Source organism: Brachyhypopomus gauderio, chromosome 6 (genome assembly GCF_052324685.1).
Source record: "Brachyhypopomus gauderio isolate BG-103 chromosome 6, BGAUD_0.2, whole genome shotgun sequence".
Classification (NCBI taxonomy): domain Eukaryota; kingdom Metazoa; phylum Chordata; class Actinopteri; order Gymnotiformes; family Hypopomidae; genus Brachyhypopomus; species Brachyhypopomus gauderio.
Genome location: NC_135216.1, coordinates 25,810,362 through 25,824,791, shown reverse-complemented (window position 1 = coordinate 25,824,791; position 14,430 = coordinate 25,810,362). Strand labels below are relative to the sequence as shown.

At 42.0% G+C, this 14,430-nt stretch overlaps 1 protein-coding gene across 4 annotated transcripts in view; it reads left to right on the top strand.

Annotated features, from left to right (window-relative positions):
* Window positions 1-13,109, top strand: part of adgre5a (adhesion G protein-coupled receptor E5a) — a 64,354-nt gene extending 51,245 nt beyond the window's left edge. For 2 of the 4 annotated variants that reach the window (XM_077010033.1, XM_077010035.1), the window contains 17 exons: window positions 1,085-1,165; window positions 2,175-2,318; window positions 2,399-2,527; window positions 2,782-2,925; window positions 3,250-3,293; window positions 3,657-3,773; window positions 3,881-4,034; window positions 4,294-4,410; window positions 4,487-4,677; window positions 6,265-6,429; window positions 7,948-8,142; window positions 8,594-8,811; window positions 8,917-8,983; window positions 9,149-9,240; window positions 9,464-9,632; window positions 9,848-9,943; window positions 10,963-13,109. In XM_077010033.1, coding sequence (XP_076866148.1) covers window positions 1,085-1,165; window positions 2,175-2,318; window positions 2,399-2,527; window positions 2,782-2,925; window positions 3,250-3,293; window positions 3,657-3,773; window positions 3,881-4,034; window positions 4,294-4,410; window positions 4,487-4,677; window positions 6,265-6,429; window positions 7,948-8,142; window positions 8,594-8,811; window positions 8,917-8,983; window positions 9,149-9,240; window positions 9,464-9,632; window positions 9,848-9,943; window positions 10,963-11,004 — 2,165 coding nt within the window. In that variant the 3' untranslated portion in view covers window positions 11,005-13,109. The remainder of the gene's footprint in view (window positions 1-1,084; window positions 1,166-2,174; window positions 2,319-2,398; window positions 2,528-2,781; window positions 2,926-3,249; window positions 3,294-3,656; window positions 3,774-3,880; window positions 4,035-4,293; window positions 4,411-4,486; window positions 4,678-6,264; window positions 6,430-7,947; window positions 8,143-8,593; window positions 8,812-8,916; window positions 8,984-9,148; window positions 9,241-9,463; window positions 9,633-9,847; window positions 9,944-10,962) is intronic. The other 2 variants (XM_077010032.1, XM_077010034.1) reach the window with 2 other exon arrangements.
* Window positions 13,110-14,430: the final 1,321 nt, after the last annotated feature.

Sequence of the window (14,430 nt, the reverse complement as noted above, 5' to 3'; positions counted from 1 at the left end):
CTCTCTCACACATGCACAGCACGTCTGCTAGGGGTTTATTAAAACAGCAGCACTGAACATCAAACGTTGTCAAGAGAGTACTGCAGACTGGGATCTAAGTGTGGGTGTAGTTTAGGTCACAGGAAATCAATCAATCAATTATCTCTCCATAATGTGTAGGCGGGTGGAGCTGTGACATCACTCAGGATGGACAGCTACACTGGAGGACTAAAGCAACACCACCTCACACTGATTGCATTAAGACACATATGGGTCTGGCTGGAGAGACAGCGGCCATATTATAATAAGACCGACAGTCAGTGAACACAATACTGCTGTTTCTCGTCTTAGTGATAATAATATTACTGTAGAAGAACTGAGAAAAACTATACTCAACACTGCTATAAAACTATACTCAACACTGCTATAAAACTATACTCAACACTGCTAAACATATACTCCACACTGCTATATCAGAAAGGGCAGAAGAAAATGGCTCAGTATTCTGAACAGCAGAGGTCCTCTGGGTAACACTCCAGTTCTCTTGTATTCTCTATTACATATGTGTTTCTCCATCGACATCACAACACTCACAGCTGTTAATCTGTCTGTTATTCTGTTTCTGTGGCACATTTGTAATGAAAGCAATGCAGTGTACACACACAGTGATCACGAGGGGGCTGTGGTGCACACACACACACACACACACACACACACACACACACACACAAGTGATCACTAGGGGGCTGTGGTGCACACACACACACTAGCGATCACTAGGGGACTGTGGACACACACACACACACACACACACACACACACACTAGCGATCACTAGGGGACTGTGGACACACACACACACACACACACACACACACTAGTGATCACTAGGGGGCTGTGGTGCGCACGTGCCCAAAACAGTGGGCAGCCCTCGCCCAGCACCCAGGGATCAAACCCACAACACTCTGGACACAAGACCAGTTCCCTAACCACCAGACTGCCTCAATGTGTACTGTATAAAACTGTTAAAACAAACTGTTTGTGCTGTATAAATGTCCCCCACAGGTCTGTTAAAACTAACTGAATGTGCTGTATGTCCCCCACAGGCCTAATAGCCTCACTGACTGTAGAGGCCACAGAGCCAGATTGTGGTAAAGGATTTAACATAGATGGTCATCTCTGTGTGGGTATGGATGAGTCCTGTCACCTATAGATACATAAAAAATACATAAACATTGTCATTGAACCTCATTCATTAAGTTTCTTTTTTAATTTGAAAAGCTCTATGCCAGATTCATCAAATGTTTTTAAACTACAGAATTTGTCACATCATTGTTTATACAATGATGAATATTATTGTTGTGGTAAATATTAATCACATGTGAATGGTTTATAATCATCATACGTTTCTGTGGGCTGTTGGCCCACACACAAATCTATGTAAGCATTATAAAATAACATTACATTATAAAACATTCCTTAAAAAAAAGCTCTCATATTGAAAATTATATAAAGTATTATAAATGCTGTTGTACATTAAATACTATAATACTGTACAACTGAAGAAAACGCAATAATCATTTTGCAACAGATGTGTGTAAGTAAACAAATTAGTGGAGGAATTTTGTAAGTTTTATGAATGGTGTAATTGAGAGATGAATTTGATATGTTGTATGCCCGTATTTATGTTTAACGGTTTCTACCATCCATTGTACAAAATCTGTTATTCTGGTTAAACATCAACCTGTCCAGAGACTACAGGTGGAAATGAGCTTATTGCTATAACCTGACACAATGATCCCTCCTGTTCTCTAGGTTAATGTACTTGTTGTGCATTGTGTTTGATGAATAAATAAACAGGTCAGTGCTCACGTGTAAATATGCACGAGTGAGCATAGATTCTGATCTTAGCTAAGAACTAATCCCAAATAAAACTGAGGAATGTCAGACTGAATAAAAACTGCCTAAGTGGATATTAAGCAGAAAGTTCTTTGTAAGAACGATTGGTGAACAAGGCTCGTAGTTCTTAACTTCAATCTTATAATGGTTATTATACTATTACTTTATCACAGTAAAACAACAGTGTACTCCAGTGTTATTGCATACTGCAGGTTTATGAATGTTCTTTAACTGAAGACATTTTTGTGATTCATCACTAGGCTCAATTTTCATGCAAAGTTTTTTGTTTTGAAACAGATGATGATGAGTGTCAGTATGATAACCCAATATGTGGAGAGCATGCAGTTTGTTACAACACACACGGTAGCTACTACTGTCAGTGTAAACCTGGGTACCAGACGCATTCACTGACAGTTAATTTCACCAAGGACAAATGCGGAGGTCAGTGGTTCTATAGCACCGTAACCCTGTACAGATGAAGACAGACGAATCTCTGATCTCTCATCTTGTTCTGTTAACAGACATCAATGAGTGTCGTGAGGACAAAGAAATCTGTGGACCCAATTCCAGTTGCATTAATTCCCATGGTTCCTATACCTGCACGTGTAATCCTGGTTTCACATTGCATGCAACCCAATGTGTGCCCAAGGGTAAGATGTGAAGTAGCTTCATGCAAACACAAGCAGTATAACAACTTGTGCATTGAAGTGCATTGAACAATATGGTGAACTGGTATTGTTACATTACTGAAATTGTCTTCACTGACCCAAGCATGATTATTGTGCCTCTGCAATGAACAATAATAAAATCACCTCAAGTAAAAATCACCTTAATTAATCAATTAATTTAAAAATATTGGCTAAATGTATTCATGATGAGTTTACACTCCCCTCTGTGCTAATAGATATAGATGAATGTGAGTCTCAGGAGACATGTGGGGAACACGCTGCCTGTCATAACACCATGGGCAGCTTCTACTGCACCTGTCACCCTGGCTACACGCTGGAGTCGGGACGATCTAATTTCACTGACGACGGTCCCTGTAAACGTAAGAGTTTTTTACTTATTCAACTCATTCAAATGTTAAGTGTCTATATAGTATAATCATGGTAATCTGGCAATAAGCCTCTGCTAGGCTGCTGTTTATATATATGCTTAGATAACCCTGACTGGGGTTTAGACATTAAACGCTGGAATGATTCTGTGGAGGTAAATCTATGTTTTTCTACTAATTACCTTCAAGATGTTTGTGACACACAAGACAGTCAATTAACTTGAGATGCAAAAATTCAACAGAACAAATGCAGTATGTGTCTCTCTGTCTAGCTGTACACTGGGATGTTAGCTGTGTGACATTGTGTTTTATTTCTAGAGCTGCTGTGTCCTGCATCTCTGAATGAGGGCAGCTCCATACAGGTATGGCTAAACCCTCAGTAGAGCTCCTATGTGAACTACTATAAGTTCATTGTAAGAACTGATCAGTGCGTTGGTACTGTCCCCCATACCAAGGCTCCACAGAAGATCTGTCTAGGTTTTTCTCCCAACCTTATCACCTTCTTCTCGGCTCACTGAAAAGCTCTCCTCCATAACAAATATAGGAAATCAAAAAATCAAATTGGGCCCAGTGGTTCAGGATTGGTGGTAATGGGGTAATGCTTTAGTCATCCATGTTGGTGCATGAAGGCATGACGTCCACTGCAGTGCCATACTATACTGTTGCGAGGAGCTGACCCTCATGATCTACCACCCTGCTCCTTCTCTGTCTGTGGGCCCTCACAGGTCCCGGTGAAGCTGGAGAAGACCCTGGCCAAACTCAGGAGCATGTGTCTGGAGCAAAGTAAGACTGGACCCATTAGGGATGGAAGCATGGAACCAATGCATGAAGAATTGTCAGAGGTAACTGTGTGCAGTAAGCTAGTAAGATAGAGAACTTGGATTTGAATTTAGCTTGGTACAACCTCTCTCTCTCTTTTTTTTAACTTGGAATCCATTCTACTATGTAGATGCTGTTGGATGTTGTAGACACCCTCCTGTCTGCTGGGCCCCTGAATAATAGCAGGAAAGTGACAGCATTGCTGGGTATAACTGAGCATGCGCTGAGACTAATAGGACCCATGCTACAAAAGAGCCCCATCACCACGGCATCTGACCACACAGGTGAGTGAATTCAACCAGCCATCACTATACTGACTGCACTCTGTACACACTCCACACTGCTAACTGATTATACACAGTGATTGTGATTGACCAGTGGCAGAAGACCATGAAAGCAAATGTTGTACACCAAGGTCCTGATGGCACAATGTCTAAAATCCCATGTGTGGAATTGTTCATGATATTACTTTGTAGTCTAGAAATAAGCAGTAGCAGAATAACAGAAATAATTTAATTCCATGCATGTTGTTTTTGTCTGTAGATCTGGAGATTCTGGTCAGGAGAGGGAAAGATGCTCCACGGGGACCAATCATTTTATCCACAAGTGGCACGCAGCTGGAATCTGATTGGACCACTGTTGCAGGGGACCCGTACCTGGGTACAGTCACTCACTGTGAACCTCAGTTTAAGACGCCGTCAACGCTTATATGTTACTGACACCTGTTGTTGTACAGGGTTTGCCACCGTATCCCTGCTCAGCTACAAGAACCTGCACAAGCTGGTCAACAACTACTTCTACCAGATAGAGACGCAAGTAGCTGGGAATCTCAGCATCAACTCAAGAGTTGTGACCGCAGTGGTCACCAACCTACAGACAGCAAATCTGGAGAAGCCGATCACTCTTACTTTTCCTCTTCTGGAGGAGGTGCAACGCTTGTCACTTGTTACTCCTGCTACATGGTTATCAGTCATATACTGAGAATAGCTTGCCAAGAAGGGCAGGTTGGGATAGAGACAGTAATTACAGCCACCTAGGACCTTTCCAAGTAATAACAAGTGTCTATCGCCTAGTAGATGTAACACCCCAGTAGGGGTGCTAGCTCTAACAACTACTATCTAGATACAAGGGAAAGATATGGGCCAGGTATGTTCACTCGGGGAGCAGTGAAAATCAGGGACACTAGACCAGGAGTACGAAACTGTGGTGTATCATCTTGTATAGAAAAGGTGCCTCGAAATAAGGGTGGGTAAAATAAAAAAGCAAGGTAAACAAAGGTAGACAGTAAAAGCAATAAAATAGTTATCAGAAAAATACAAATAAAACCAGCATCAATTAAATGTACAAATTATCTCACCCAATATTCAGTTCAAATATAATCAACACTTGAAAATTAGAATCAAGTCTCACGGAGTTCAAATAATAGTCAATTCATCAGTAATCAACTGTTTCTGTGTGTTCATTAACTCTTGTCCGTTAGGTGAGTGTCAATTGCAATTCACTCGTGAGAGAAAAATAATATAATCCTCGTAGGTGAAGGATAGGGATACTAAAGGTTTTAGATTCGGGAACAATACTTTGGGCCGTGGCTCGTCATCGTGTCTCCTGCCCGACTGAAGTCCGTGTAATCGGTGGCAGGTCTCTCATCTCCGTACAACCAATCGACACAAAAAACTGGCCTGTACATAACACAGGGCCGTTAGTATCAAATCACAGTTTCTACATTCAGGACTATATAAATCAACTTCAACATCGTATAATTTCACAATTAACATCTTCCACTTAAAATTAACGCAGAATCACTTTACAACAATAACTCACGGAAAAATAGGACACCAACATTAAATCAGTTCGGCTATCTCGCTCCAAGTATATTACAATGCTACGTTAGCAGTGAGACTTCTAATTTTAACTAAAATATTAACTTTCACAAATACATTTGTCACTTACCAAATCCAATCTAGGAGTTTAATCTTTATCAATATAATAACTCGCGTCGATAACCCAGCTCTGGTGTGCAATAGTCGTAGGAATCACAGCGATCTTCCCCGGTCAGATTAGCGGCTAAGCTAGCGACGCTCAGTTTCTAGCGGTAGTAAAGCTGCAGATAGCGCTTAGCTCGCGGTAAAGTCGTCCTGTCAACTCGGCCACCAACTGAGGAGAAAAAACAATTAACAGTTAATTGGATAATCTTTTGCGGTTCTAGGAGGTCCAAGGTAATCTGCTGATTTGACAGTATTTTGCGCAGTGGGTGGTTCTATAAATTTATCTGTTCATAGTTTAAATTCTTTTACTAATAATTCATATACATTTCCGTACCTATAATAATTTTCTATTATCTTATAGGGAAAATAATTTCTTCCTGTTCTATATATTATCTATATGCATCATACAATAGTACTTAATAGGTGACCCTTTTGAAACCTGGGTTACATAGACTTTTATCATAGTAGTAGACTTCTATCATGGCGGGTGTACAGGATGACTAAGTATAATTTTCTGACTTCCTGGCAGGCTTCTGTAGGGAATCAGATCTGTGTGTTCTGGGACGCCACGCTGGGGCATGGAGCCTGGTCCACGTCTGGCTGCACTGTGGTCGGATCCAGCAAGAACCACACAGTCTGCTCCTGCACCCACCTTAGCAGCTTCGCTGTGCTAATGGCCCTCTACGAGCAGGAGGTGTGGGCGTCTTGTCCCTCGCAAATGATAGCAGCAAGTTTTGGCACAAATAAGACACACATTTTTGTTTTGGTCTAAAGTGTCGGTTGGACCAAGGCTTGCTTTGCAGCAGCAATCTCCAGTGCCAGTCTTGGAGACCTAGCTTCCAGCAGTTTAGCTCCACTGCTTGTTAAATAACAACTGAAAGTTCACTTACACTACTCGCAAAAAGTTGGGGATATTTCGCTTTTGGGTGAAAGTCATGGGAAACATAAAAAGTTCACATGACAGTGATATTGTATGATGAATGTAGGAGCATGCAATGGCGATTCCTTCCTTTCAAGCAATCTATTGAAACAAAAGGCAACAGTGGTGGGTTTACGCCCTCCCAAAATGTCGGCATCTCAATAACTTGTCATGTGCCCTTGAGCATCAATCAGAGCTCGACAATGATGCTTCATGCTGTTCACAAGTTGACTTATTGTCGGCTGAGCCATGGCATCCCACTCTTCTTGAAGGGCCTTCAGGTCGCTGAGGTTCTGGGGTATAGCGTTATGAACCTGTACATGTTGTCTCAGGTGATCCCAGAGGTTTTCTATGGGATTCATGTCTGGAGAAAGTGCAGGTCACTCCATTTGAGGCACCCCAGTCTCCAGCAGCTGTTTCCTAATGATGTGAACTCGATGAGCTGGAGCACTGTCGTCCATGAAGATGAAATTAGGCTCGTGTTGTTCATGCAGAGGGAATATGACTAGATTAATGGTGTTATTCAAGTAGTATTGGCTTGTCACAAAGTGTAGGGCAGTTCTTTATTGATCTGCCCAAACTGTAACACCACCACCAAAGGCTCATTGGGTGACAACAATGGCTAATACATAGCACACTACTTGATGTCTCCAACATCGTTGGCGGCCATCATTTCTGCTCAGTGTGAATCGATGTTCATCAGTAAACAGCACTGAGGCCCACTGGTCCCTCAAGCAGCATAAATGCTCCCTGGCCCATGCAAGACGATGACTCCTGTGCCTGGTGGTGTGGTCAGATACCCTCGCAGGTCATCTAGCACGCAGACCACACTGATGTAAACATATCCTGCTGATGACACTATGACACTCTAAGCTCAGTGGCCACTTCCGTCTGATAATGTTTGAAGCCTCGTAATGGTGAGGTACTGTTGATCAATTCTTAGATACTGTCTTGGTCTCATAAGGTCAAAATGTGAACAGCATGATGAGGAGGACAGCTGAAATACCAATTCTAATTGAATCAAGAAATGTATTGGTTGATTCACGGAACAAACACCTGTTGTAAATTTTTGCTAGAGAACAGCAAGTGCTCAAAATGTGCTCAAACACTGAACATGTGCATTCAAAAGTTTAGAGACGATCACATTAAGTTCACCTGTAAAGAATACAGTGCATTATAGGTTCATCCTGGAATTTCACCCAAAAATTCAAATGTATTTGTCGGTGAGATTAGTAAACAACTTACTTAAATGGTTTCTATGGTAATTTCTTTGACTCTTTCTCTTCACCTCAGGACATGTTCGAACTGCAGCTGATTACTTGGGTGGGACTCTCCCTGTCGCTGGTCTGCCTCTTCATCTCCATACTGACGTTTGGCTTCATCCGCTCCATCCAGAGCACCCGCACCACCATCCACCTTCACCTCTGCATCAGCCTCTTCGCTGCTGACCTCATCTTCCTCATTGGCATCACCCAAACAGAGAACCAGGTAACCCTTAATATTGAGCAGACAAGCCAGGAACTTTCAACCTGCAAGTCTTGGGCCTCTGCAAACCTGGGTAGTTTGGAACTTTGGTCATCACACCGTCTCAGTTCTCCTATCGAGACCATGAGTGGTGTCGGAAGTGCAAAAGAAAGGAAAGTTTGGAAATTGTCAGATCAGGGGAGCCTCTGGACTTGACCTAAAAATCCCCACATTGAATGGTAAATGAAGGGTTGTACACTTATTTGTGAGTCTGATCTTTTGAAGTCTACAGCGATTACAGACATTATATTTTTTGAGTTTGGGATGGGGATTTCCTGGCCTTGAAATAAAGACTGACACCTTTACCCTTTGCTGCACTGTCCCCCACTGAATAACACCCTCCTTTGAACACCCCCTGTCCCCGTCACACCTGTCCCCTTCACCCCTGTCCCCTGTCCCCCTGTTCCTGGTCCAGGTGGGATGTGCATTCGTGGCTGGGTTACTCCACTTCTTCTTCCTGGCTGCGTTCTGTTGGATGTGTCTGGAGGGCGTGCAGCTCTTCCGCATGGTGGTGCTGGTCTTCAACACCACGCTGAAGCCCGTCTACCTAATGGCCGCTGGGTATGGAGTCCCCGCCCTCATCGTCGCCATATCCGCCGCTATCAACGCCAAGGGATACGGAACCAGACGCCAGTGAGTCGAGCGCAGGCCGTCGTGGACCAGCTGGACTGTAGATGATGTTATGATGTTATGGTGCATGTTCTCAGTCTTACATGCGTGTTGCTCGTCTACCATTAGCTGCTGGCTCAATCTGGAGGACGGCTTTATCTGGAGCTTCTTTGGACCTGTTTGCTTCATTATTGTGGTAAGTGCACATGTTGATATGGCAGACACTACTCTAAACTGCATTTTTGGCTTGGCTCTCTCTCTCCCTCTCTCCCACTCTCTGTCCCACTCTGTATCACTCTCTCTCACTCTTTCTCACCCTCTCCCTCTCTATATCTCTCTTACTCCCCCCTCCCCATGCTAGGTAAATGCATTCTTCTTCTTGATAACAGTATGGAAACTGGCAGAGAAATTCTCTTCTCTCAGTCAAGACTTAAGCAACCTGCATAAAGTCAAGTAAGGAAATGCATTCAAAATCTCCAAACCATTAGAAAAAACCAAACCATAGTCCAAAAGCTGTTTCTCTTGAAGCTTTGCATTCATCATTACAATTTTGAATACATTTTAGTTATAGTCCATGGATTCAAATCTAAGCTAATAAATACAGCTTTATTTCTTGTCTTTTGTCACCTGTATGCATTATGAAGCATGCTGTCTGTCTATCTGTCTCCCCCTACAGGACGTTTACAATCACTGCAGTTGCTCAGCTGTGTGTGCTTGGCACCATGTGGATCTTTGGCTGTTTTCAGTTTGATAATGGCTCGCTGGCAATGTCGTTCCTCTTCACTATACTCAACAGCCTGCAGGGGGTGCTGGTGTTCACCATGCACTGCTTGCTCTGCCGACAAGTGAGTCCACAGATTTCATGCCGAGGCATGTGGAGGTGTGCGTGATAGAAATGAAGATTTGATGCTATTAAGGGCTGATAAGAGTGACCAACATTTAAAAAACAATGGCATTGTTGAATTAGTTTTTTGCTAGGATTCACAATCAGCACAGTTCTTGTATAATTTGTAAATTCTGTCTTTCTCCCTCCTCTGTGCCTCTCATATTTTCTCATTAGGTAAGAGACGAATACATTAAAATCTTGACAAGAATCTGTGCATCAAAGAAGAGTAAATACTCCGAGTTCAGCACAAACCAGTCCAGCAAATCCCAGGTGCACCTTCACCTATTCTCTCTTACCTTTGTTTTGGAGTGGGTTCAAGGGACGGTGATAGTATTTATAATAGAAACGGGAGTTTCCATAAAATAATGCTTTGGTCTCAGTTGAATTATCCCTGCCAAAAAGAACTAAAAATGAACTAAAGTAGATAGAGCTTTATCATCTTTTGCCTTTGTATTCCTTTCTGCAGCTGTCCCAAATAATCTGTACCAAGTGGACCATTTAATTTAATTTAGTCAACCAGAAAATATTCCTGCAGAGCCAAAACTGATAGCCCTGGTGACGCATTCCAAATAGGATGGCGTGCAGTTGGAGTCTTGTAAAACTCCAACCCACTGTTTGTCTTAATGCAGCTGAAATGAACTGATCTAGTGCAGTATAATAAATGTTGGTATTTTAGCAGACAAAGCTTTGCTTCACAGAGCTTAGGATCAGATCAAAGTCCGTGTGGAGGCACTGTATGCAAATGAGCATGCATACATCAGCACTGCATGCTGAATACAGGGGGAAAAAAGATATTATCAGGCAAACTAAGAAAATCTAATTGGAAAAAACTAGTGAAATCTAAGAAAATTGGCATAAAAAGTTTTCTTAAAGTTTTCTGCTGAACTACACTGACGTTTTCCCCTGTGATGCAGATATAATGTCCTTTTGCCCAATATGTCTTTACCAATAAGGTAATTTGTCCTGCTTTTTGCTATATAAGTGGAAATGAAAATCGAAGCCCATAAATGATTAATCTAATATGACAGCAAATGACAGCAGGCCCTACTGAGCATGCCCGGGCCGCTGTGCCCTGCTCACCACCCTGGAAGTGTGAGATCAGGTGCAGAAGAGAGTAAAGTTCAGATGCCATGTGGGAAGGGTGACTTCTCACCTCTGGTCTCTGAGAGAGGCTGGTGTGGAAATGAGGGTCAGTGGTGATGATGATCAAACCATTAATGAGCACCTGTAACAGGTAAAAAGTGCGGTGTCCTCTTCCCTGTCTGACTGTCACTCAAACGCTTCCCCAGGCGACCGGGAGCGTGCAGCACACAGGAGAGTCGCACATATGAAGCAGGCTGACTCCGCCCACAGGTGGGGGCTGGCCCAGGACCCCGCCCAGGACTCCCGCTGTTTCACGGCTGCACAGCACCGCTCGCGTTTGGCACAGGCTTCTCTGCTTCCTGACCGCACTTTAGAAACATGGGCCAAACTTCCCAGCCTGCTGTCCAAAATAAGAGTCTGCGGCAGGATTCACATTGACATGGGCCTCCTCTGCCCTTGAGTTAGCCTCAGAACCTCATTACAGAACCTTGAGGTAGCTTCATTACAAAACCTGTGCAGAATTCCAACAAAGGGCTGGTGAGACAAAGGGCTTTTAATTTAAAAGCAAATTTAATGATCAATGATAAAGAGGCGTGTCTTACTGTTTGTTAACGTGTTCCAAATTTAATACCATAGACAAGACACAGGCCGTATTTAAAAATGCTTTTAATTTTCAATGCCTTTGTGTGTGTATGAGTGTGTATATTTTTAATGATTATACTGTAATATTTTATGCTGAGCTTTAAAGCATTTCTAGGCTTGGTACTCTGAAAATGTCTATCACTGTTTTAAATATTTTTGTACTGTACAACACCTACTATTATATATATTAATATACTATAATATTTAAATATTGAGTGGGGATATTGCCTTGCCACTAAAATGGGAATCTTGTGCTGTGGTTCTGATAAGCCAAACCCAAATATATTGCTTTTTATGACTAAATGAATGTGTAATGGAGAGAAATGTCTGTCCTTGGTAGCTATTGTCATTCCATTATAAGAAAAAAAAAAGTAGCAGAGCAAAGATTTTTCTGACTGTTTATTGTGAGGTAAGTGTTGGCAGGGTTTATATATTTTGATACACAAAGTAAAAAATGTTTTTTCGTGCCAGGATACATGTTCAGCTAAGATCACCCATAAGGATTAAAATCTATTACACTTGCTAGTCACTTTCATGAGTAGGTTTTTTAGTGAGAAACAATAGCCTACGTATTACATTATTATGAGATTTGGAACCGTCTTACCATCTTATTTTAAAATGTTACAAAAACCGTGTTTCTGTGTGACTGAGGAAAATGTCACTCTTTAATGTTTATGCTAAAGAATGAGTTTGGGTGCTCCATCCCTTCTGTGTGAGTTAACCCTGTTAATATCACTGGATGTAAGTCTGTGTGTAATATACGTAAGCTGGCAGATACACAACAGGACAACTACAGGTTCTACTGGGTACAGCTCAACAAAAACGTTTTGAGCAACTTTTTAGATCGCACCCACTTGTGGACAGAGTATGAATATATTCTGACAAAGGAATTAAAACAAACATACAGTCTCATAGTGACAAAGCTAACAAAGAAAGATAAATACATGTCACACTCTCAGAAGCAAAATGTGGTCCTCACTGTAAATCCTGAAGATGTTTGAATACCCCTGGAATCCATCTCCACCTTCTCAGACTGCGAGGTTGATCCAGAAAACGTTAGCGACAACAAACACAATACAGGCCACTGATACGTTTGTACCTGCAGCTTACAAAATGGAGGTTTTCCAGCGTAACTTCTCCAGTCTTCAGAATCAGTGTACATCCTGGGTCACACACCAGTACTGCACCACCTAATGAACACCCAGAATCTAATTCTAGTCCTAGTAGTGGATTACGTTGGGTTACAGCAGGCTGTCTTTCGAATAGTAGGAACACAAAGCCTAATTTTTAGTCTGTTCACTGACTAGACAGGTTTTTCACCTCCTTCACAGGTTTCACAGCATATGTGTTACCTAGGTATTTACACTATATACACTATTAGTTACAGACATCATGGTTTTTGTTACGACCTCAGGTTGTAACCTTGAGTAAACAAGCGTATCAGTTTCTGTGGACAGTTACTTTGGTCTTCTTGTAAGGTAGTGTGTCCGGATGCCTTGTGTTTCAGGTACTTATATGATCTAGTATGGGGATATTTCAAGCCTTTCTGGTGATATGTTAGCATCAATCATGATTCTTGTCAACAACCTGTTCTTGCCCTAGCAGGTGTTACTGGAAGACCTACCTGGGAAAATTACCAAAGTGTAGGTAAAGCTACCTGACCTCAAGACGCAAACTTAAAGAACCAAGAACAAAACTGCACTCTATTAAAAACACATTTTTCCTCTAACTAAAGTATTAGTTAGATATACTAGTCTAGTATATTAGTTGTATTTCCTCGCATACAAACAAAACAACACATAAGAGAAAAAACAATGACAAACACAAGAATAAGTAAGAACACGAACATATAGAGCAGTGAGCTGTTGCCAGCAAGTTCTCTTAGTAGTCATGGCTGAAATTTCTTCCCATTCAGATCAGTAATGATGGCTGACGCTTCTTCCCACTTCTGATGTTGGCATCTTGAGATCTTCTCATTCACTGATCGTCACCAAGTGCATTTCAAATCCACTGCTAATACGAACGCAAATGGTAGTAGAAAACATCCTTGCCACACTTTGGTCTAGACGGAGAATGTGTCCGTTTTAACATGTTGAGTTCCAGTATAACTGAAGCATTGTGGAATACAATAAAGATTTACCACAAGGATTTTCAATGCACACCGTCAAGCAGATTCCTGAAACAGCACCAATAAAGTCTTTTCCAAAGGGCCTTTGTGGCATGTAGCACCTGCGCCTTTGCATTGACCCTCAGCTCAAGGACGAGTGATGCAGTTCCATAGTAATATCCTGCCACAGTTAGTGTTAGTTGATTGAAGCCTGTTGTTTGAAGTGCTCAACTTCAACACATGTCTTGACAGTCTCACGTATGTAGCAGCTTGCTGTTCTTATCTGTGATTGGCTCTCCATTGTTGGATGGCTTGTCCCAGTCAGGGTGGTGTACACTTTTAGCTTGTCAAAGTCAAGGGGGCGAGATTTGTGTGTCTCTTCTGGTGTTTGTGAAGTCATAGTTAGAAGCTGGAAGTTGTTTTAATGTAAAGGGGCTGGGTCTTGTGCTGTGGCATCTTAGTCAACACACAGCTGTTCCACTGTTTTATCTACCATACTACACCCTCATGCATTCTAACCCAAAAACACTTCTTGCAAGTACTTTCTGCACCTCGGTGTCTCATAGAGTAAACACTCATTAAGCCGGTAGGTAACAGAAGCTGTCAACATTCTCAATGTTTTGTCATCATCACTTACACGATACAGTAACCACCCCAGTGAGGATGGAGCCGAATCTCAATGAGAATTTCTGTTTCTGTTTTGATGTGTTTTGGAATACTCTCATGACGAGGTCTTACTGCTTAGAAATGCACCAACACTCATTATATTACCCCAGAAGAGTTGATGCAGTCCTTGGTTAATAACACTAACCTGACAAGCTTGAATTTGGAAGCCCTGCTGTAACTGTTAATGACTAAGGCACCTGCAGATTGCACACAACTGTCAAACACTGAGGCTTCCAACACAGCCTGATAATCTTCTGCA